At 44.2% G+C, this 22,303-nt stretch overlaps 1 protein-coding gene across 1 annotated transcript in view; it reads left to right on the plus strand.

Moving 5' to 3' along the window:
* The first annotated feature begins 11,031 nt into the window (after nucleotides 1–11,031).
* Nucleotides 11,032–22,303, plus strand: part of SAMD13 (sterile alpha motif domain containing 13) — a 47,289-nt gene continuing 36,017 nt past the window's right edge. Inside the window, exons 1-2 of the mRNA XM_030206727.1 lie at nucleotides 11,032–11,077; nucleotides 14,302–14,386. Of these exons, the coding sequence (XP_030062587.1) occupies nucleotides 11,032–11,077; nucleotides 14,302–14,386 (131 nt within the window). The remainder of the gene's footprint in view (nucleotides 11,078–14,301; nucleotides 14,387–22,303) is intronic.

Genomic DNA, 22,303 nt, shown 5'->3' on the forward strand with positions numbered 1-22,303 from the left:
ATTGGCATTGAAGGAACCGGAGGATTGTATTACCTGTATTTTAAAACACACTCCAGGTATATAGAGAAGGTCCGTAAAATCATCAAGAAACATTGGGATGTTTTGAATGTTTCACCTACGTTCTCTCAAACACACCTCCGCTTTGCCTTCACAAGGAAATCTAATTTGAAGGAACTGATGAGCCCGTCAGACATTTCTAAGACGGTCTCTAGGCCAACCCCAAAGGGTAACCATTTGAAATGTTCACATTGTTTTCTCTGTCAGAATTTTACAACTACTTGTTCATCAGACTATATAGTATATCTCGTCATTTGTCCATGTCCAAAAATTTATGTTGGTGAAATTACGCATTCTTTAAAAAAACATATTTCTGAACATAAAAGTTTATTTATTTATTTATTTGCTGCATTTGTATCCCACATTTTCCCACCTCTTTGCAGGCTCAATGTGGCTTACATTATGCCGCAATGGTGATCACCATTAACAGAATGAGAAGTACAGAGTATTGTTGCAATTAAGGTATATAAAATATCAGGTAAATTAGAAATAAATAAGTAAATAATTCATATCAGGGTTATAAGATCAGGCTAAAGTATAACGTTCAATAATAACCGTATGATTAAAGTTGTCAAATTAGAGAGTTCAGTATTGGCTAGTTCGGATACAGTTGCCTTAAACAACACAGGGAGGAAGCCCCAATTGTATCCCACTGCCTCAGTCTGGGGCATGACTTTTCCTCACTACAGATTTGTGTGATAGACATTCCTATGAACTATTCTGACAGATTGAGAAGGCTGTTACAAAGGGAGCAATTCTGGATCTTTACACTTAAGACAGAGGTGGTGGAGGACACTGTTCAAAAATACCATCCTGGAAGCCCAGGCCAAATATATTCCATGTATTAAAAAAGAAGGAAGGAAGACCAAACGACAACCAGCATGGTTAAAAAGTGAGCTGAAGGAAGCTATTAGAGCTAACAGAAAATCCTTCAGAAAATGGAAGAAGAATCTGACTGAAAATAATAATAAACAGCATAAGGAATGGCAAGTCAAATGCAAAGCGCTGATACGGAAGGCAAAGAGGGACTTCAAAAAAATTGTGTTGGAGGCACAAAAACATAGAAATGTTTTTTTTAGGTACATTAAAAGCAAGAAGCCAGTAAAGAATCAGTTGGACCACTAGATGACCGAGGGGTTAAACGGGCACTCAGGGAGGATAAAGCCATAGCAGTGACAGAAAATTAATTCTTTGCTTTGGTTTTCACCGAGAAAGATATAGGAGGGATACCGGTGCCAGAAAACATATTCAAAGCTGACAAGTCAGAGAAACTGAATGAATTCTCTATAAACCTGGAAGATGTAATGGCGCAATCTGACAAATTGAAAAGTAGCAAATCGCCTGGACCAGATCGTATTCATCCCAGAGTACTGATAGAATTGAAAAATGAACTTGTAGAACTATTGTTAGTAATATGTAATTTATCTTTAAAATCAAGCATAGTACCAGAAGATTTGAGGGTGGCCGACCTAATGCTGATTTTTTTTTTTTTTTAAAGTTTTCAGTGGTGAACCGGAAAATTATAGCCTGGTGAGCCTGACATCGGTGCTGGGCAAAATGGTAGAGACTATTATAAAGAACAAAATTATAGAATATTCAAAAGCATGGATTAATGAGAAAAAGCAAACATGGATTTAGTGAAGGGAAATCTTGCCTTACCAATCTATTACATTTCTTTGAAGGGGTGAACAAAAGTGGATAAAAGTGAGCCAGTCAATATTGTGTATTTGGATTTTCAAAAGGCATTTGACAAAGCACCTCATGAAAGACTCCAGAGGAAATTGGAGAGTCATGGGATAGGAAGTAGTGTTCTATTGTGGATTAAAAACTGGTTAAAAGAAAACAGAGTAGGGTTAAATGGCTAGTATTCTTAATGGAGAAGGGTAGATAGTGGGGTTCCCCAGAGGTCTGTGCTGGGACCGCTGCTTTTTAACATATTTATAAATGATCTAGAGATGGGAGTAACTAGTGTGATAATTAAATTTGCGATGACACAAAGTTATTCAAATTTGTTAAATCACAAGAGGACCTTATGAGACTGGGCATCCAAATGGCAGATGACGTTTAATGTGAGAAAGTGCAAAGTGATGCATGTGGGAAAGAGGAACTCGAACTATAGCTACATAATGCAAGGTTCCACATTAGGAGTCACCGACCAGGAAAGGGATCTAGGTGTCATCATTGATGATACTTTGAAACCCTCTGGTCAGTGTGCGGTGGCGGCTAAGAAAGCAAATAGATTATTAGGTATTATTAAGAAAAGAATGGAAAACAAAAATGAGGACATTATAATCAGTGGTGTGCTGGTAAATTTTTAACAACAGGCTCTCTCCCCGGTCCACCTCTGCGCCCCCCCCCCCCCCCGCCCCGTCCACCTCTGCGCCCCCCCCCCCCCAAAAAAAAAATTGCAGCGCTGGCTATACCTGGGGGGGGGGGGGGGGGGGTTGGCGGCCAACACATTACTCTCTCCAGGAAAAAAAAATTAAATGATCCCAGGTTCCAATTTAATTCATGTTTAATATGGGATAAAATGCCATAAATAAGTAAATAAACATAAACTTTTAATGTTCAGCACCTGATTCTCAAAGTGGACATATTCCAAACACTATAATGAAAATAAAATTATTTTTTTTCTACCTTTGTTGTCTGGTGACTTTGTTTCTCTGATCATGCTGGTCCAGTATCTGATTCTGCTGCTCTCTATCTGTTCCCTTGACTCCGTTTCCAGGGCTTCCTTTCCATTTATTTCTTTCTTTCCTCCTTTCTTCTTCATTTCTGGTCCTCCGCATACTTGACTGTACAGTGGATCCAGCTTCTGCCTATTTTCTCCATCCATGTGCAGTTCTCTCCTCACTTCCTTTTCCCTCATCTAATCTCCTTCCTCTATCTTCCCTCCATGTCCAGCATTTCTTCTCTCTCCCTTCACTTCCCTCCATCCACGTCCAGAATTTCTCTTGCTCTCCCCTCCATCCATGTCCAGCAATTCTCTCCTCTGCCCATCCATGCCCAGCAATTCTCTCCCCTGCCCCCCTCTGCCCATCCTGCCCAGCAATTCTCTCCCCTGCCTCCCTCTGCCCATCCATGCCCAGCAGGTCTCTCCCCTGCCCATCCATGCCCAGCAATTCTCTCCCCTGCCTCCCTCTGCCCATCCATGCCCAGCAGTTCTCTCCCCTGCCCCTCCATGCCCAGCAGTTCTCTCCCCTGCCCCCCTCTGCCCAGCAATCTCTCCCCTGCTTCCCTCTGCCCATACATGCCCAGCAATTCTCTCCCCTGCCTCCCTCTGCCCATCCATGCCCAGCAGTTCTCTCCCCTGCCCCCCTCTGCCCAGCAATTCTCTCCCCTGCTTCCCCTCTGCCCATCCATGCCCAGCAATTCTCTCCCCTGCCTCCCTCTGCCCATCCATGCCCAGCAGTTCTCTCCCCTGCCCCCCTCTGCCCATCCATGCCCAGCAGTTCTCTCTCCTGCCCCCCTCTGCCCATCCATGCCCAGCAGTTCTCTCCCCTGCCCATCTATGCCCAGCAATTCTCCTCCCTCCCCTGCCCCTCCCGCTCCCATCCAGGTCTAGCGATGTCCTTCGCCCCCACCCTCCCCAGCAATTCTCCTCCCTCCCGCTCCCATTCATGTGTAGCGATGTCCTTCGCCCCCCCCATCCTCCCCTGCCGCTCCCATCCATCAGTTTCAATTACCTGCCTCGAAGCGCCGCATTATCTAAGCCCTGCCTGCTGCCCGTCTCCAGCTGCCTTCCCTGCTTGGTTCTCAGGAGTTTGGTTCGCGCCCTTAGTCCCGCCGCAGGAAAAGGAAATGACGTCAGAATGACATCAGAAGGCGGGACTAAGGGCGCGAACCAAACTCCTGAGAAGCAGCAGGGAAGGCAGCTGGAGACGGGCTGCAGGGCTTTAAATAAGGCGGCGCTTCCAGGCAGGTAATTGAAACTGACCGGATGGGAGCGGCAGGGGAGGATGGGGGGGGGGGGCGAAGGACATCACTAGACATGGATGGGAGCGGGAGGGGAGGTAAGCATGGCGCCCTCCTGCCAAGCTTACCTTGTGCAATGGAGCCGGCTCGCCCCGTACAACAACTGGCTCGCAAGAGCTGTCAAAATTTAACAAGCGGCTCTTGCGAGCCGGCTCCAGCACACCACTGATTATAATCCCTTTGTATTGCTCCATGGTGTGACCACACCTCGAATATTGTGTTCAGTTCTGGTCAATGAATCTCAGAAAAGATATAGTGGAATTAGAAAAGGTACAGAGAAGGGTGACAAACTACTACTACAAATCATTGCTATAGCGCTACTAGTTGTACGCAGCGCTGTACACATTATATGCAGGTACTTTCTCTGTCCCTAAAAGGCTCTCAAAAATAATAAACGGGATGGGACGACTTCCCTATGAGGAAAGGCTAAAGCGGCTAGGGCTCTTCAGCTTGGAGAAGAGACAACTGAGGGGGGAGATATGATAGAGGTCTATAAAATAATGAGCGGAAATGGAACAGGTAGACTTGAATTGCTTGTTTACTCTTTCCAAAATATGAGGACTAGGGGGCATGTAACGAAGCTACATAGCAATAAATTTAAAACGAATCGGAGAAAATATTTCTTCACTCGTGTAATTAAACTCTGGAATTCATTGCCAGAGAATGTAGTAAAGGCAGTTAGCTTAGCGGGGTTTAATAACGGTTTGCATAGCTCCCTAAAAGTCCATAAGCCATTATTAAAATGACTTGGGGAAAATCCACTTCTTATTTCTAGGATAAGCAGCTTAAAATGAATTGCACTATTTTGGGATCTTGCCAGGTACTTGTGACCTGGATTGGCCACTGTTGGAAACAGGATGCTGGGCTTGATGGACCTTTGGTCTGACCAAGTATGGCAATAATTATGTACTTAATCTAAATTCAAATCCATGAAGTACCAGGTCTACCACAAAACCCTACAAAACTCACTCAGAACATAAAGAGCAATTCTACCATAACAAATAGCAGTAACTTTAGGAGCTACATATGGACCTACGTAGGAAAAGACAGCACCATAAACATTACGGTGGGTAGTAGCTTAATACCCCTCTTAGGAAAATTAAACAAGCCAGATTAGTACAGATCTATCCTACACAGACAATTAATTGCTAACAGAATACTTGGCCTTTTTTTACACATGCAGCAAGCATAGAATAAGTAACTATAGACTAAAAATAGAAATATGTAAAAAATTAAACTGAACCCACCGGAAGCCAGACTCTGCAATACAGTGCAACACCAGAGAAACATAACAGTGCTGCATGTCATGTCCCCTTGGTGCTGTGCAAAATATAAAGATGGCAGATATAAATTTCTAAAACTGAGATTCCACTCATTAAATTAAAAATTAATTAAAAAAAACAGAAAATAAGGTTTTTGTTTTATTTTTTTTATTAACCTTTAAAGTGGACTAACATGGATACCATACTACTTGATTTGTACCCCGCCTAGAATTGTAGGTAGAGTGGGTTATACATCCTATATAATAAAACGCACCTCCAACATTCTGAAGCTGACTGCATGGCTGAGGCATTCCTGCTCTCTGTATCCATCTCCTGAATTGACATCACGTACTTCCAGGTTCGTCGCAAGCAGAAGTGACCAACCACACGAGGTTTCTCGGCTTCAGAATGTTGGAGGTGCATTCTATTACATAGGATTGGTCAGTTCCTTGAAGCACAGCCAGAGCTCAGCGTCCTGCACAGTAACACTCAGACACCAGAGAGAGAGGGGGGGCCTGGCACCAGAGAGAGGGAGGGAGGTATCTCTGTCACACACACACACTTTCTCTCTCTCTCTCTCACAGTCAATGTCTTTCTCTCACTCTTACACACTCTATGTCTCACACTGTATCACATTCACTCTCTATGTGTCACACACACACTCTCTTGGTCTCATACACTCAGTCTCACAGAGAGTCTGTCTCACACACACACTCTCTCTCTCGCACACACTGTATCTGTGTGAAACACACTCTCTCTCTCACACACTGTCTCACATACGCACTTGAACACACTCTCATTCTCACAGACACACTTGCACCCAGACTCACTCTCTCTCACACACACACTCACACATTCACTCTCTCTCTCACACACAGTCACTCTCACATACACTCTCTCAAACAAACACTCTCCAAGGAAAACCTTGCTAGTGCCCGTTTCATTTGTGTCAGAAACGGGCCTTTTTTACTAGTTTTTAAATAAATCCCAAATTAAACATAAAAATCTTTTTTCCAACTTTCTTGTCTGTCCATTTATTTTTTTTTCTAATTATATAGGTCTCAGTTTCTGCTTGCAGCTTTACTGTCTTCTTTTATATCTCTTTCTGGGGTCTCCTTTTCATTTCTTATTTTTCAGTCCCCTCCTGTCTTCACTTGTTTAACTACATCCATTTCTGACATTGATCTTTTCCTTTCAGCTTTCTTCTATTTTTCTGCCTTTGCCTATTCAGATTTATTTCATTCTTACTTTCCAGTCTTTTCACTATGTGTACCTATAGCTTTCCATCTCCTTTCACTGTTCCCTCTAAGCTGAGCGGGAATCCTTTGCTAAATAAGGAGTGGCGTATCAATCCAGTGGGTAGAGCAGCTGGCAGAGAACCAGCAAAGCCCAGTTCAACCCTGCTGCTGCTCCTTGTGACCTTCAGCAAGGCACAGCCTGGTAATGGATTTTAGGATCCCCTCCCAAATTTCGGCTCTGGGCCCCAGCCAAGTCTAATATCAGCACTGGTAGGTGTATATTCCAAAAACTGATTCATTCTAATCACTAAATTGAAAATTAAAATTATTTTTTCTACCTTTGTTTTCTGGTCATTTAATTTTTTTAAATTCTGTTGCTACCAGTCTCTGATTTCTGCTTTCTTACCTTCTTGACATTTCTTTTCTCTCCATGTCCATATCATCCATCTCCACTCTGTGTCTATCTTGCCCCCCAAATTCAGCATCTCCCTTTTCTGTATCTTTATCTTCAGAGGTACATCTCCCCTTTCTGTGTCCCTATCTTTCCTTGTCCAGCATAGTCTGTGTCTATATCCTTCTCTACATGTCCAACATCATCCCTTTCCCTTTATCACCCCTCTATCTCAAACCTTTCCCATGTCCAGTATCACCCCTGTGTATCCCTGTTCCTAGCCACACCCCCCTTCATGTCCAGCATCTTCAGTATCTTACCCTGTGCTCTTTCCCTATGGTTTCATATGGCCATCTCCAGTATTTTTTTTTTATTTGTACTCTGCGCTTTCCCACTCATGGCAGGCTCAATGCAGCTTAGGTACTTATTTGTACCTGGGGCAATGGAGGGTTAAGTGACTTGCCCAGAGTCACAAGGAGCTGCCTGAGCCTGCAGTGGGAATTGAACCCAGTTCCCCAGGACCAAAGTCCACCACTCTAGCCACTCCTCCACTATTCTCTCTCTAAACATATCCTTCCTCCATGTCCCTATCTTTATGCTCTAACATATCCAGCAACTCTCCCGTCGCCTTATGTCCAGAATTTTTCCTATCCCCCCCACCCCCAAAAAAATCTTTGTATCCAGCATCTGTGCGTCTCTCACTGCGCCCTCTGTAGCGTTCTCCGTTGTGGTGCAGCATATCTCTCCAGTTGTTTGTTCTCCCTACACCATGGCACCAACTTTTTCCCCCTCCCCTCTCCGGCTCCAGAGTTTTTTTTTTTGCCCAGGAAATTTGATATGACCCGACTTCCTTGGTTTCTTCTTCTCTTTCCTCATCCATGCTGGCAGCAATGTTTAACGCCTGGTCTGCCTTCCGTCTTCCGCGTGCCACCCCTGCGGGCACAGTTACAGGACGAAGTAGGTCGGTGGCACGCGGCTGAGGGAAAGCTTCCTTTGGTTAAACGCCTGGGACTGGAGAGGGAGAGATCAGAGATGGGTTAAGAGAGAGAGACGGGGGGCGGGGCTGAGCTACGGACAAGCGCAAGCTAGGAATAGCTCGCAGTCGCTGCCCTCCAAACTTAAAAAAGAAAAGAAATGAACAACGCAAACACATGTGACTGCTGGCCTAGGGACTTGAGACCCTTAGCCGTACGCCACGATTATTCATAGAAGTTAAAACCGTGGAACTCTCCTCTCTTGCACAGCGAGCGACGAGCGTGAAGGAAGAGAGGCGGGGAGCCGGCGAGCCGGCGCTCTGTGCCTTTAAAGAGTCCGCCATGTTGGCAGCAAGCAGTGGTGCAGCTTCTTCTGTTCTGTGGCGCTTTGGCGTCATGCTGGCTCAGAGCCAAGCCTGTTCTTGTTTCACGGTGTCAGACTGTACCTCTGCACTGAATTCCTCTGCCAGCCTACTTTATAAAGAAATATATTGCTGCCCTTGATAAGCTTATAAAGTGATATGTTTTAGTTGGTCCTGGGACCCTAGGTATGTTTTCTTTTTTGCTCTTCCTGACAATTATTGGTAGTAGAAGGGAGTGTTATTGGTTAGCACTGTGTACGATTTCTGTGAGTGCATTAAAATGCTTATAACATGGTGAATGTGCAAAACTGTACAGATCAAATAAAGCCATTTTGCTTGTGCTGAAAAAGCATGCCTCGTGAATGTACGCATGGGGGGGGGGGGGGGTGAGAGAGAGGCTTTTTTAGATTGTGTGTGTCTGTGTGTGTAGCTATATATATTTGCACGCATTCTGTACGTTGATTAAAATATGGAAGTTTGTGTGCAAATTACTGTAAGTAAAATTGGCCGGACATGGGTATTCTTTTTGTGCTTACTCAGGATCGTTGCTGGTGGGGTGTGAGTGCTGGAGCTGCTGGTTTTGACTGTTCTGCAATAATCTCTTTCTGCACGGAATGTGATGGGAAAGTGATCTTGGAGAATTCTCAGCCATGTCTAATGCTTTCATGCTGGAAAAGAATGCAGTTAGCTCTGAGTTCATGCTCCTCCAAGCGTTGCTGAGTGATACGAGAATTCCCCATGCTTAACGTATAGTCACAAACCCCCAGATTAAGCGGCTGAAAATAGAGGTTACCTTATTATTTTTATTATTAATGATAACTTGTACATGTATCTGCTCTTTAACTTTTTCTGTATGTACACATAGTTGAGGGGCGTGTGACTGGATAATCTAGTAAGTACTGTAGGAGCTCATCACTTGGTCATATAATGTGTTCTGACTACTACTACTACTTATCATTACTGTAGCACCACCAGATGTACACAGCACTGTACACAAACCGATATTTATTTATTTGTTACATTTGTATCCCACATTTTCCCACCTATTTGCAGGCGCAATGTGGCTTACATAGTACTGTAGAGGCGATCGCCAATACTGGTTTGAACAAATACAGAGTGAGGTAGTGGTAATGTAAAGTTCATGTGTGACAGACACATTGGGGAATCGTAAGAAGGAAGAATTAAGTTATGTCCAGTACGAGCATCAGTTTTGTTGTGTTGCTGGGTTAAGGCATTTAAGTTGGATCGTTAGGGTATGCCTTTTTGAAGTTAGTTTTTAGTAGTTTTCGGAAGTTCAGGTGGTCATATGTTGTTTTCACAGCGTTTGGTATTGCGTTCCATAGTTGTGTGCTTTTGTAGGAGAAGCTGGATGCATAGGTTGATATGTATTTGAGTACTTTGCAGCTTGGGTGATGGAGATTTAGGTATGTTCATGTTGATCTTAATGTGTTTCTGGTTGGTAGGTCAATGAGGTCTGTCATGTAACCCAGGGTTTCTCCGTAGATGATTTTGTGAACCAGGGTGCAGATTTTTGAACGCGATACATTCTTTGATTGGGAGCCAGTACAGTTTTTTCTCGTAGGGGTTTGGCGCTTTTGAATCTCGTTTTTCCAAATATAAGCCTGGCTGCTGTGTTTGAGCAGTTTGAAGTATCTTTATGATTTATTCTTTGCATCCCGCATAGATTCCATTGCAGTAGTCTAGATGGCTTAGTACCATGGATTGTACCAAGTTGCGAAATATTTCCCTTGGGGAAAAAAGGTTTCACTCGTTTGAGCTTCCACATTGAGTGGAACATTTTCTTCGTTGTAGTTTTCGCTTGGCTCTCTAGTGTGAGGTTTCGGTCGATTGTAACGCCTAGAATTTTTAGGCTGTCTGAGATAGGGAGGGTGTAGTCTGAGGTGATTATGTTAGTGGGTTTGTTCGAGTTATATTGGGATGAGAGGATGAGACTGTGTGTTTTTTCTGTGGTAAGTTTTAGTTGACATGCATTTGCCCATGAGTTCATGATGTTTATGCTGAGTTCATGATGTTCAGGCTGAGTTTGATTTCTTTGGTGATTTCTGTTAGGTCATGTTTGTAGGGGATGTATATTGTGACATCGTCTGCGTATATGAAAGGGATAAGGACTTGGCTAGTGGATAAGGAATTGGCTAGTGGGGTCATCATTAGGTTGAAAAGGAGTGGTGATAGTGGTGATCCTTGAGGTACTCCACAGTCTGCTTTCCATGGTGATATGTTTAAATTTGATTTCACTTGATATGTTCTGTTAGTTAGGAAACCCTTGATCCAGTTAAGTACACTTCCACCAATCCCTAAGTATTCTAGGATGCTTAGTAGTAATTTGTGATTTACCATGCCGAATGCACTAGACGTGTCAAATTGTAGGAGAAGTACGCTTTTGCCTGTTGCAATTTCTTGTTCGAATTTGGCTAAGAGAGTAATTAATACTGTTTCGGTGCTGTGGTTGGAGCGGAATCCTGATTGTGATTCGTGCAGTATTGTGAATTTGTTTATGTAGTCAGTTAGTAGTTTAGTTACCATGCTTTCCATCAATTTGACTACTAGTGGGATTGATGCTACTTGGGGTAGTTGGTGATGTCGTTTGTTTATTTTCTTGGTATCTTTTGGTATTGGGGTGAGTAGAATGTTGCCATTTTCCTTAGGGAAGAGACCATGTTTAAGCATGTGGTTTAAGTTGGATGTGAGGTCTGTTATGAAGCGGTGGGGAGCGGATTTTAATAGGTAACTAGGGCAGATGTCCAATTTACAATGAGTCTTGGAGAACCTATTAATCGTTTGATTGACTGCTTCCACGGTGAGTGGATGGAAGCTTGTCCAGAATCTGTCCGTTGGATATTTGCTGTGGGCTGGGTCCATACAGTCACGAAATTTCCGGTCGGTAATGTTCTGAGGTAACGTGTTGCGTAGGTTTACAATTTTTTCTTTGAAGTATTTGGCAAGTTTATCTGCAGGTGGGATACCTGTGTGGTTGTAGTTTGCTGACGAGTTGGTATATTTTTTTCATGTCTTTGTAGTCAGGCCCTATTTTGGTTTTGTAGTATTGCCTTTTGGCTTGTCTTATTGCGTATTTGTATTTTCTTTAATTGTGTTTCCATGCAGTAAGTATTTGTGCATCTTTTATTTTTTTCCATGCTCGTTCAAGTCTCCTGGATTGTGTTTTTCGTTTTTTTCAGTTCTTCATTGTACCATGGTATCGAGTTGTGTCTATGAGAGGTTCTTGTTGTAAGGGTGCTATTTCCTCTAATATGTTTTTGCATCTTTTATCCCAATCCGTGAGATAGTGTGTGGAGTCCGTTTGTGCAGGCCATTCATTATTGTATATTTGTTGCCAGAATGTTTCCGAATCTATTTGGCCTCTTGTGCTGTAGGTTGTGTGTTCTTGTATACGATATGAGCCCTTTTTCCGCCAGAGTTAGGGATAGGTTTAGTTTGTAGTGATCTGACTATGGTATGTTTGTCCATTTGAAGTCTGATATTATTAGGTTCTGGTCTGTGGACAGTTTGTGTGAGATGAGGTCGAGTGTATGCCCCTTCACATGGGTTGCTTGAATGTGTGGCCATTTAAGGTCCCATAAGTGGAGGAATTCCTTGCATTCACGTGCGTTGGTGGAGTTTGGGTTTCTAGGTGAAGATTGATGTCTCCCAGTACTAGTATGTTGGGGCTGGTTACACAGGTGTTTAATATGAAGTCCATGAAGTGTGATTGTCAGTCGTTCCAGTTACCTGGTGGTCTATAAAACAAGACACAATTTAGGTGGTCAAGCAAGGTGGTGTGGTGGATTCTAATTGAGGCGATTTCAAGTTGGGGTGTAATGGACTGGGGGGTGGTTACGGTGGTGAAGTGTGATCGATGGATTAGTGCTAGGCCTTCGCCTCTCTTTTCCTTTCTGGTCCAGTGAGTGATTTTGTATCCTGGGGGGCATAGGTCTAGGATTATAGGGTCCTTTTATGAGAGGATTGCTGCTCAACAAAGCTTACAATCTGTAGACAGCTATTTCAAGAGGTCTGATTCACTTTCTTCCCCATCATTTCCATTGTTTGCATAATTCAGAGAGAGGAAGTGAAAAACACGTGTGTGTGTGTGTGTGTGTGTGTGTGTGTGTGTGTGTGTGTGTGTGTGTGTGTGTGTGTGTGTGTGTGTGTGTGTGTGTGTAATAATGGGAGCAGCAAGTTAGGCCCTACTTATGGTTTCTGTACAAGTACAATAGGAGTTAGGGTCTACCTATCTCGACTGTAAACACTGAAGGCATGGCAGAGAATACCAGCAGCTTGAACTCAACATATTGCCATCTGTTTTCTGCTGTCACCAGCTGTGTGTTAGTCATCAGGAAAGATGGGGATTTATGCAATTATCTGAGGTATTAACAAGCTTGGGTTTTCCAGTGGGATGGTGGCATCAGCATGCTGCTGGGGAACATTTACCTGCCATCCTTAAAACTTGGCAGATAAAACAGCAAACCCTATCTAGATATGCTTTATATTGTGCTTTTAGGGATCATTTATGTTTTGTGTGCATAGTTGGTTTAAATACAGAAAAGGCCTCATAAAACTTCATGTCTATTTGTCTGGATATGTATACATAGGCCAACAAGATCACGTACACCTTTATGTGTTCCTGGAGATGTAGTCTGAGGAGAGCAGAGGTGAAGTTGCCATGTATGTGCATATGTTATAATATATTAATGTGTTCATGTACTCTACCTATGTTCCTGTATATCAACTTCAGAGGTGTAAATGTATATACCAGTGTTTGTGCACTGTTGGAGGTGGTTCTTAGGTGCCTATCAGGCTTATTTTCGAAAGAGAGGGGTGCCCATCTTCGACACAATCGGGAGATGGGCGTCGTTCTCCCAGGGTCGCCCAAATCTGCATAATCGAAAGCCGATTTTGGGCACCCTCAACTGCTTCCGTCGCGGGGGATGACCAAAGTTCCCGGGGGCGTGTCGGAAGCATAGTGAAGGTAGGTCTGGGGGGGCGTGTTGGAAGCATAGTGAAGGCGGGACTGGGGTGTGCTTAACACATGGGCGACCTCGATCGATAATGGAAAAAGAAGGGCGTCCCTGACGAGCACTTGGCGACTTAGTCCATTTTTTCTTGCAACCAAGCCTCAAAACGGTGCCCAAACTGACCAGATAACCACCGGAGGGAATCGGGGATGACCTCCCCTTACTCCCCCAGTGGTCACTAACCCCCTCCCACCCTAAAAAAAAAAAAACTTAAAAATATTTTTTGCCAGCCTCAGATGTCATACCCAGCTCCATGACAGCAGTATGCAGGTCCTTGGAGCAGTTTTAGTGGGTACTGTAGTGCACTTCAGGCAGGCGGACCCAGGCCCAACCCCCCCTACCTGTTACACTTGTGGTGGTAAATGTGAGCCCTTCACACCCACCACAAAATCACTGTACCCACATGTAGGTGCCCCTTCACCCCATAGGGCTATGGTAGTGTTGTACAGTTGTGGGGAGTGGGTTTGGGGGCTCAGCACCCAAGGTAAGGAAGCTATGCACCTGGGAGCAATTTGTGAAGTCCACTGCAGTGCCCCCTAGGGTGCCCGGTTGGTGTCCTGGCATGTGAGGGGGACCAGTGCACTACGATTGCTGGCTCCTCCCAATGGCTTGGATTTGGTAATTTCTGAGCTGGGCGTCCTCGGTTTCCATTATCGCTGAAAACCGGGGACGATCATCTCTAAGAACGACCATCTCTATGGCCGACCTAAATGTTGAGATGTGGGCTTCCCCGACCATATTATCGAAACGAAAGATGGCCGCCCATCTTGTTTCGATAATATGGGTTTCCCCGCTCCTTCGCCGGGACGTCCTGCGAGGACGTCCTCAGGAAAACTTGGGCGCCCCGTTCGATTATGCCCCTCCACGTGCTTTGTAAAATAGGGTCCATTTTGCTTTTATTAAATAGGGTTATAATAGATGCCTTTTGAGATTTCTTACATAATGTGTGCTGTAAATAACATAAATTTTGTATTTTGGTTTTCTATAAAACTTCTTTTGTCTTATTGATTAGTTGCAGACTTGAAAGATATCCTCAGCCTCCTCATGCTCTCAGTCAATATGGAAAACAAGGAAAATGGATCCTTAGAAGTCAAAAAGTAAGTTAACCTAAGACAGACTAGTATCTTGAGCAGGTGGTAGGAGACTTCTTGTCTTTGTTTCGCTTGCGATATCTAGATAATTGTTGTAGTTGTCTGGGTCTTGCCATGGCTGAATAAGTGGAACCAATGTTTCGGCTATCATGCTGTGGCTTTCTTCAGGGTATGCTGTGAGGTCTGCAGTTTGTCTTTGCATATAGTAGGTTCTAAAGCCTGATTGGCTGGGATTTGAGGAGGGTAGTTTCGTCAGATGGGAAAATCTGTTGGTCACAAATTTGAATTTTGGAGGGAAAGTTCGTTCGTCTCCATTTTAAATTCTGGTCAGAATGAGGCTGGGAAATTCATTGTAACAGTTCTGCCTCTGGAGTGGGTAGGAATTTCTGTAGGTCATGTTCTAAAACTTTGGGAGGGAGGAAGAAGACATTTGTCCTTAGTGCCAGTCCTTTTGCATTACATTCTTTTGAATGAGTGGTTGCCGTGCTTTGTTTAGGATGAGCCAGGGGCGTAGCCAGCCTTCCGTGGGAGAGGGGTCCAGAGCCCGGGGGGAGGGGCACATTTTAGCCCTCCCCCCCGGCGGCGCCCCCCCCCACCGCCGACATTGCCGCCCTCCCCCCTCCCGCCGCGAACCCGCCGCCACTGCAGCCTACCTTTACTTTTGCTGGCGGGGGATCCCACTCCCCGCCAGCCGACGTCTTCTTCTTAGTCGCTTCCTGTTCTTCAATTTGTTTGCTGACGTCCTGCACGTTGTACGTGCAGGACGTCAGCAAACAAATTGAAGAGCAGGAAGGACTGAGAAGACGTCGGCTGGCGGGGAGAGGGATCCCCCGCCAGCAAAAGTAAAGGTAGGCGGCGGCGGGGGCGGGTTCGCCGGGAGGGGGGTCCTGGGGTGAATCTGCGGGGGCCCCGACCCCCTCAGGCCCCACGTAGCTACGCCACTGGGATGAGCCCTTCAAGTTTTTTGTGTCATCCAAAATCTTGAAGAAAGTAGATTGTTGGTGGTTGAGAAGAATCAAAGAGGCAATAGAGATAGTAAGACACTCTAATAACTTCAAGGGAGACAAAGAGCTCATCCTAAACAATGAATTTCAAGCCTTATTCCTACCAGAATTTAAAATTGTGACCAGTGAATTTTCCCTCCAAAATTCAAGTTTGTGAGCATGATGGCTGAAACATTGGTTCCACTTACTCAGACTTGGCAAGACGCAGCAATCATGATGCCAGCCGCAGAATCCTAAATGAACACATGTAGATAAGTTTTTAGAGGAAAAAGATATTGGTTTGTTTAATGACGTAGCTACAAGCAAGGGAAACGTGTTAATTCCTTGATTCTGAGTGAGGTCGGGGGAATAAGTTCCCCCCCCCCCCCCCCTTTTCTTTTTCTGCCAAAGCGGGTTGTTTTGGCCTTGCTTGGAGTACTGTGTAAGGAGCTGTCAGCCAGTACAGTAATGTTTATCTAGATTGTATTGGGCATTACCAGCTTGATTAAAAAGACTTTCTAGGCATACCTTGATATATTGCCTACACATATTATATCTTTTGAACAAAGGAAGCTCTCTTTGGCAGAATATAAATGATGAGACAAGCACTAACAGTAAGTTGGAAAGATTAAGATAATTTCCAGCATAGCATGGCTTAGAAGTGAGGTTCATTTCTCTAAATGGGTTTTGTTTGTACCAAGGAGGTTTGAGAATAGGAGACGGCATGACTATATATAAAGACAAACTGCAGACCTCAGAGCATGCTATGAGGTCTGCAGTTTGTCTTATATATAGTGGGTTCTCAAACATGATTGGCTAGGGTTTTGAGTTGGGACGTTTCCTCAGAAAGGAAGGAGATTTCAGTGGGAAAGTCCTCTGCTCACAAACTGAATTTTGGAGGGAAAATTCATTGGTCACAATTTTAAAGGCAATGGAGAGTTAAGTGACTTGCCCAAGATCACAAGGAGCAGTAGCAGTATTTGAACTAAACTTTCCTGGTTGTTAGCTTAACCACTAGGTCATTCCTCCACTTAGTACACAACATACACCTGCCCTTCCTATGAGGGGCTGGTTCAGTTCTTTCATCCATTCTTGAAACATCACAACAGACTCCTGGTCCTCAGGATAATAAACACCTTAATTGGACTCACCTGCCCTATACCCTACTTCAGTCCAACACCATAGAACCAATCCTACCACAAGAAAAGGACTGAAGCTCCTAATCCAGGTATTTACTCATTCTAAAAAAGACAAGAGATATGGAACACCAGCCTAACCAAAAATCTCATCCTGTCATAAGTGCCACCCTTACAACATTTTGTAAACTTGATTCTTATTTACTTAAACCTATCAAAAATAATTCCAATATGGTGACATGGAATAACTCCAAAATTCTAAACAAAAAAAAACCACTGGACATTTGGCAGGATAAACAAATTTGGTTCTTGAAACAACTCAGAATTGACAATCAATTTAAAACTTTTCATACACTTCAGACCGCATTTGGATTACCTGACTCCTAGCTTTTTGCATGGTTCCATCTTCAACATGCTCTAAAACATAGTAACATTGATCTCAGGTGTTTCAGATAACTGGCTTTTATAATCAGCAAAGTTCGTCTTATGTTTTTTTTGAAAGGCACTTAAAACTTATTTATTTTTAGAACAGTTGTAAATTTATTTTGTTTAAAGATAATTAAGGAAACAGTTATTAATTCCCTTTTATGTGAAGGTTTATTTTTTTGTGATTCACCTTGCATCCTAAGGGTTAAAGGCAGAATATAAGATACATTATACAGTACAATACAATCAATTACAAAAATGTTTTAGCTTCCTCCTTATACAGCTTCTCCATATTATAAATTATTTGAAATGGAAATTCGTAAATATTCCATATGTACACAAAACGTATGGGAAAAAGAATTAAATATAGCTTTAATGAGAAAAACTGGGAGAACCTTTAGCTATATAACTCTCAATCTTCACACTCTGCCTCTGTTACACAGTGATATTTTTTATACCATTGAGCATTATGAATGTCTATTAAATCTCATAAATGTGGTTTCTTAGCTGATAACCTTGTTGGTCTTGTCAAAAAACTCCTAATGTAAACAAAAAATTCAAACTTTGTTGATATTTTACACATACAGGAAAATCTATCAGCTACCCTTATAATTTGGAAATCACTTGCATTATCCTCAAACTTATGTGACACAGATAAACTTTTATTTGACTTCCTAAACTCTATAGCCCTGAAACTAATCTATTACCTATTGGAAAGCTACAGTAGAGCACCAATAGTACATGGGAGGCAAAGACCTTGGAACCGTGTACTATCAGTGCACATTTAAGTGAATCTGCCTCCAGAGTTGTCTTACAAATGTCGCTAAGAAGCACTCGCACAACCAGGTTTTTTTGACTGCCTCCTTCCTGCCTCCAGAGTTCTCTTGCAGAAGTCTCCAAAAGACTCTCACAAAACCAGGTTTTTTGGCTGCTTCCAGAGTTCTCTTAAAAAAGTTGCCACAAAGCATTCACTAGCATCAAAGACTACTGTGTTGTACAAACGAGTCCCACATTCGAAGTAGGCATCATCGGGAAGCATGTTGTCGCGCATAATCCAGACCCATACATTAATGGTGTGCATCAGTGGTGTGCTGGTAAATTTTTAACAACAGGCTCTCTCCCCCATCCACCTCTGCGCCCCCCCCCCCCAAAAAAAAAAAAAAAATTGCAGAGCTGGCTATTCCCAGGGAGAGAGTTAGCTGGTAAAGTATTAACAGGCTCTCTCTGCGGGCATAGCCTGCCCTGAAATTTGGATGGTGGGGGGAGACCCAGGGGTGGATTTCTTGGAAGGATTATATAAACTTAGGATGCATCATGACTAGGGACACACACACACACACACACACACACACACACACACACATATGCTTATTTATTCAGTATCACAATTATTCATAGAAGCCACAAAACAATCTTTTAGGGTAGATAGTGTTCACAATGAGCTCCTTTTATTACCAACCAGACAGAGATAAGCGTTTTCAGTTTTGGCACAGTATAAGTTATCACAAGAACAAAATATAAGAAAACCAATATGGGCTGCATTAGGGGCTTATATAGCCCATTTATATAAACAAAAGAAATCTGCAAACAAAATATTTATTTTGACTAATAAAACCACTTCCCCCTGAAACATGTTCAAAATAGAATAATCCATTTGCATATCTAAAAGGTAAACTTCTACAAAACAGATGAAGATCTGATTCCATGTGTGCCCCAATGAAAGGAGAGTTTAATTCTACTTCCATTTAATTTCAGTATTTTCCATCAAACTTTATAACACCAGGCTTCCCATGGTAGATTACAACAATAACAACAGTTAAGAGTGACCCATCAAGAAAGAGGATACCCTCACGCACTAGCAGCAGCAGAAAATGCAATGAAAAATGTCAATTTAAATAAATAAATATTAGATCGCGCCGCAGGGCCTACCTGGCTGGAATGGAGTGGTGATCCAATTCAAGATTCTTCTACCGACGAGGAGGACGACGATGGACTGGTGGCCGGCGGCAGGGGTGTGTTTAAGTGCAGCAGAAGGCACTACTACCTTGTGGCCAATGAAGAGTGCGGTCAGACGCGAGCTGCCTGGGGCGGACAGGAACCAAACTAACACCTGCAGGAGCCGAAGCAGGAAGGGCATGCTCTCACTGGCGGGCAGGGTGCTGCAGGGGCGTTGTGACATTGACAGGGCGGGACTCGGAGAGGCGGAGAGAGAGCGCGAGGAGCCGCTGGGAGTAGGACGGCATCCTGACGTCGACAGATGGGGCCGCTGGGCAGAACTGGGAAACACAGGAGAGGCGGAGAGAGAGCGAGAGGAGCCACTGGGAGGAGGTAGGTGTCGACTCGGAGACTGGAGAGGCGGGGAGAGAGCTGACAGCTGAACAACCGGCTCGCTAAATTCTTGAAAAAGTAACAACCGGCTCTGCAGAGCCAGTGCGAGCTGGCTCCAGCACACCACTGGTGTGCATACAGGTGGTGTTTCACTGTAATTCTAATTTAAATATTATTTTGTAGAAATATGAATGGATTCTGGAACACAATTATTCTCTACATAGCCGTTTTGTTAAAAACTGGAAAACACTAGATAACTAATTAACTAAATAATACCATGTCTTACAGATGATTCTGCTGATTTGTTACTATGGGGCTCATTTTCAAAGCATTTAGACTTATAAAGTTCCATAGGTTACTGTGTAACTTTAACTTTGTAAGTCTAATTGCTTTGAAAATACACCTCCACGTTCTATACTATAAATACTTTCCATAACCAATAAAGAGATTTGAAGACTAAAAGACTGGAGGCTTACACTCCATTCTGAACCTCAGAGACCTCAACCATTTTCTCTGCAAGGAGAAATTCAAGATGAATACCCTTTCTCAATTCTACCATTCTGAGTTCTGGGAGAACCATTCCATTCCAGTAAGGTGATGAAATCACCCAAGTGTACCATATCAGTTCTGCTATCTACTGAAATCATCTGTTACTGTCAGCAATGCTTTCTGCGTTTGGCAAATTACAATATAACACACAGTGTATAGGCCAAGGCTGATGAATGATGCAAACATTTCTAAGAGAATCATTCCGTCTCATAGTACAGTCCTTGATACTGTCCCAACTAGACTACTGCAGTGCAGCATATGGAACTTTGTAAGTCTGAAAATGAGCCCTATAGTAACATGTCAGCAGAATCATCTGTAAGTCATGGTATTCTTTAGTAAATTAGTTATCTAGTGTTATCCATTTTTTAATAAAGTGGCTATGTAACCTTTCCTAACATTACTTATATCTCACAGTTATCCAAAAGAAAGTTTTGGCTCAATGTGGCTTACAAGAATAAATAAATAAATAAAACGTTTGTGATTATACTACCCATTTCTATTCTCTCTTCTTTGGATTCATCTCACTCCCCAGGTACCATCAGTGACTGAGAATTTTCCATTCCATTTCACATTTCCATTCAGAAGAGTGGTGCTACTCCTAACCACTCTTCAATCCTGCACATTTGAATTTGACACTAACATTGTTGCTTCTTGCGTCTGCTGTTTCCATATCATCATGCTGATCAATCCATAGACTGGTGGGTTGTGTCCATCTACCAGCAGGTGGAGATAGAGAGCAATCCTTTGCCTCCCTATGTGTGGTCATGTGCTGCCGGAAACTCCTCAGTATGTTCTCTATCTCAGCAGGTGGTGGTCACACACAGCAGCAGCTCTGGCTAGGTCTCCAAGCCTAATTCTTAGGTTTTGTTGAGTACCTGGGGTTGAGGGCTCTTCTTGAGCAAGTGCAAACCTGGTGGTGCCAGGTCCCTCCTTTTCTCCCCCTCCCGCTGGCTCCATTAAAAAAAAAAAAAATTTGGACGTCCTTTAAGGGCGTTTATTTCAACGTTTATATCAGCGTTTATTGCAGCTGCTCACTGGGACACCGGTTCGTTGTGGACTTCACGAAGCGCTGGGGCCAGCCGAGCATAGATCTGATGACGTCATCGGCCAATTCCCAAGTGCCGCACTTTTTCAGCAGAGGAGGGGACCCTCGATCTCTGGGAGTAGATGCTCTTCTCCAACGGTGGCCGACACAGGAGCTTCTCTATGTTGGGCAGGGTGCTAGACCGGGTGGCAAAGCATCCGGGTCAGATAATCCTGGTGGGTCCGGGCTGGGCCAGACGTCCCTGGTATGCGGACTTGATCAGGCTCTCGGTGGACGGCCCTCTGCGGCTGCCAGCGGGTGCGGGGCCTGTTGCATCAGGGTCCCGTGGTGATGGAGGATCCCTCCCCCTTTGGTCTTACGGCCTGGCTATTGAGCAGCAGCGTCTGAGGAAGAAGGGCTTCTCAGACAAGGTCATCGCCACTATGCTGAGAGCGAGGAAGCGCTCTACTTCTACTGCTTACGCCAGGGTTTGGCGTACCTTTGCATCGTGGTGTGAGGCAGGCTCTCTTTCTCCCTTCACTGCTCCAATTTCTTCAGTGTTGGCATTCCTGCAAGAAGGTCTGGAGAAAGGCTTGTCGCTCAGTTCCCTTAAAGTCCAGGTAGCGGCTCTGGCTTGCTTCAGGGGTCGCCTGAAGGGTGCTTCCCTGGCCTCGCAGCCAGATGTGGTGCACTTTCTCAAAGGGGTTAATCACCTACGCCCTCCTCTGCACTCGGTGGTGCCTGCGTGGAATCTCAATCTAGTGCTAAGAGCCTTGCAGAAGCCGCCTTTTGAACCCTTGTCGAGGGCATCTCTGAAAGACCTGACGTTGAAAGCAGTCTTTTTGGTGGCTATCACTTCAGCCAGACGAGTTTCCGAGTTCCAGGCGCTATCATGTCGGGAACCCTTCCTGCAGTTCACTGAGGCAGGAGTGTGTATTCGCACGGTGCCTTCCTTCCTGCCCAAGATTGTTTCTCGTTTCCATGTGAATCAGCAGCTCTGCCTACCCTCCTTTCGCAGGGAGGACTACCCAGAGGAGTACTGTGCTCTCAAATATCTAGATGTGAGACGAGTCATCATCAGATACTTGGAAGTGACCAATGATTTCCGAAAGTCGGATCATCTGTTTGTGCTGTTCGCAGGTCCTCGTAAGGGTCTTCAGGCATCCAAGCCTACAGTGGCACGATGGGTCAAGGAAACCATTGCAGCGGCTTATGTGGCCGTGGGGAAGATGCCGCCTATCCAGCTGAAGGCTCACTCCACTAGAGCACAGGCGGCCTCGATGGCAGAGGCCGGGTCCATCTCCTTGGAAGAGATTTGTAAGGCGGCAACTTGGGCATCGGCTCATACCTTCTCCCGTCATTACCGTTTGACTGTGGCTGCTCAGGCGGAGGCCCGGTTTGGAGCTTCAGTGTTGCGGTCAGGGATTTCTATGTCCCGCCCTGGGTGAGTACTGCTTCGGTACATCCCACCAGTCTA

This window comes from Microcaecilia unicolor, chromosome 6 (genome assembly GCF_901765095.1).
Source record: "Microcaecilia unicolor chromosome 6, aMicUni1.1, whole genome shotgun sequence".
Classification (NCBI taxonomy): domain Eukaryota; kingdom Metazoa; phylum Chordata; class Amphibia; order Gymnophiona; family Siphonopidae; genus Microcaecilia; species Microcaecilia unicolor.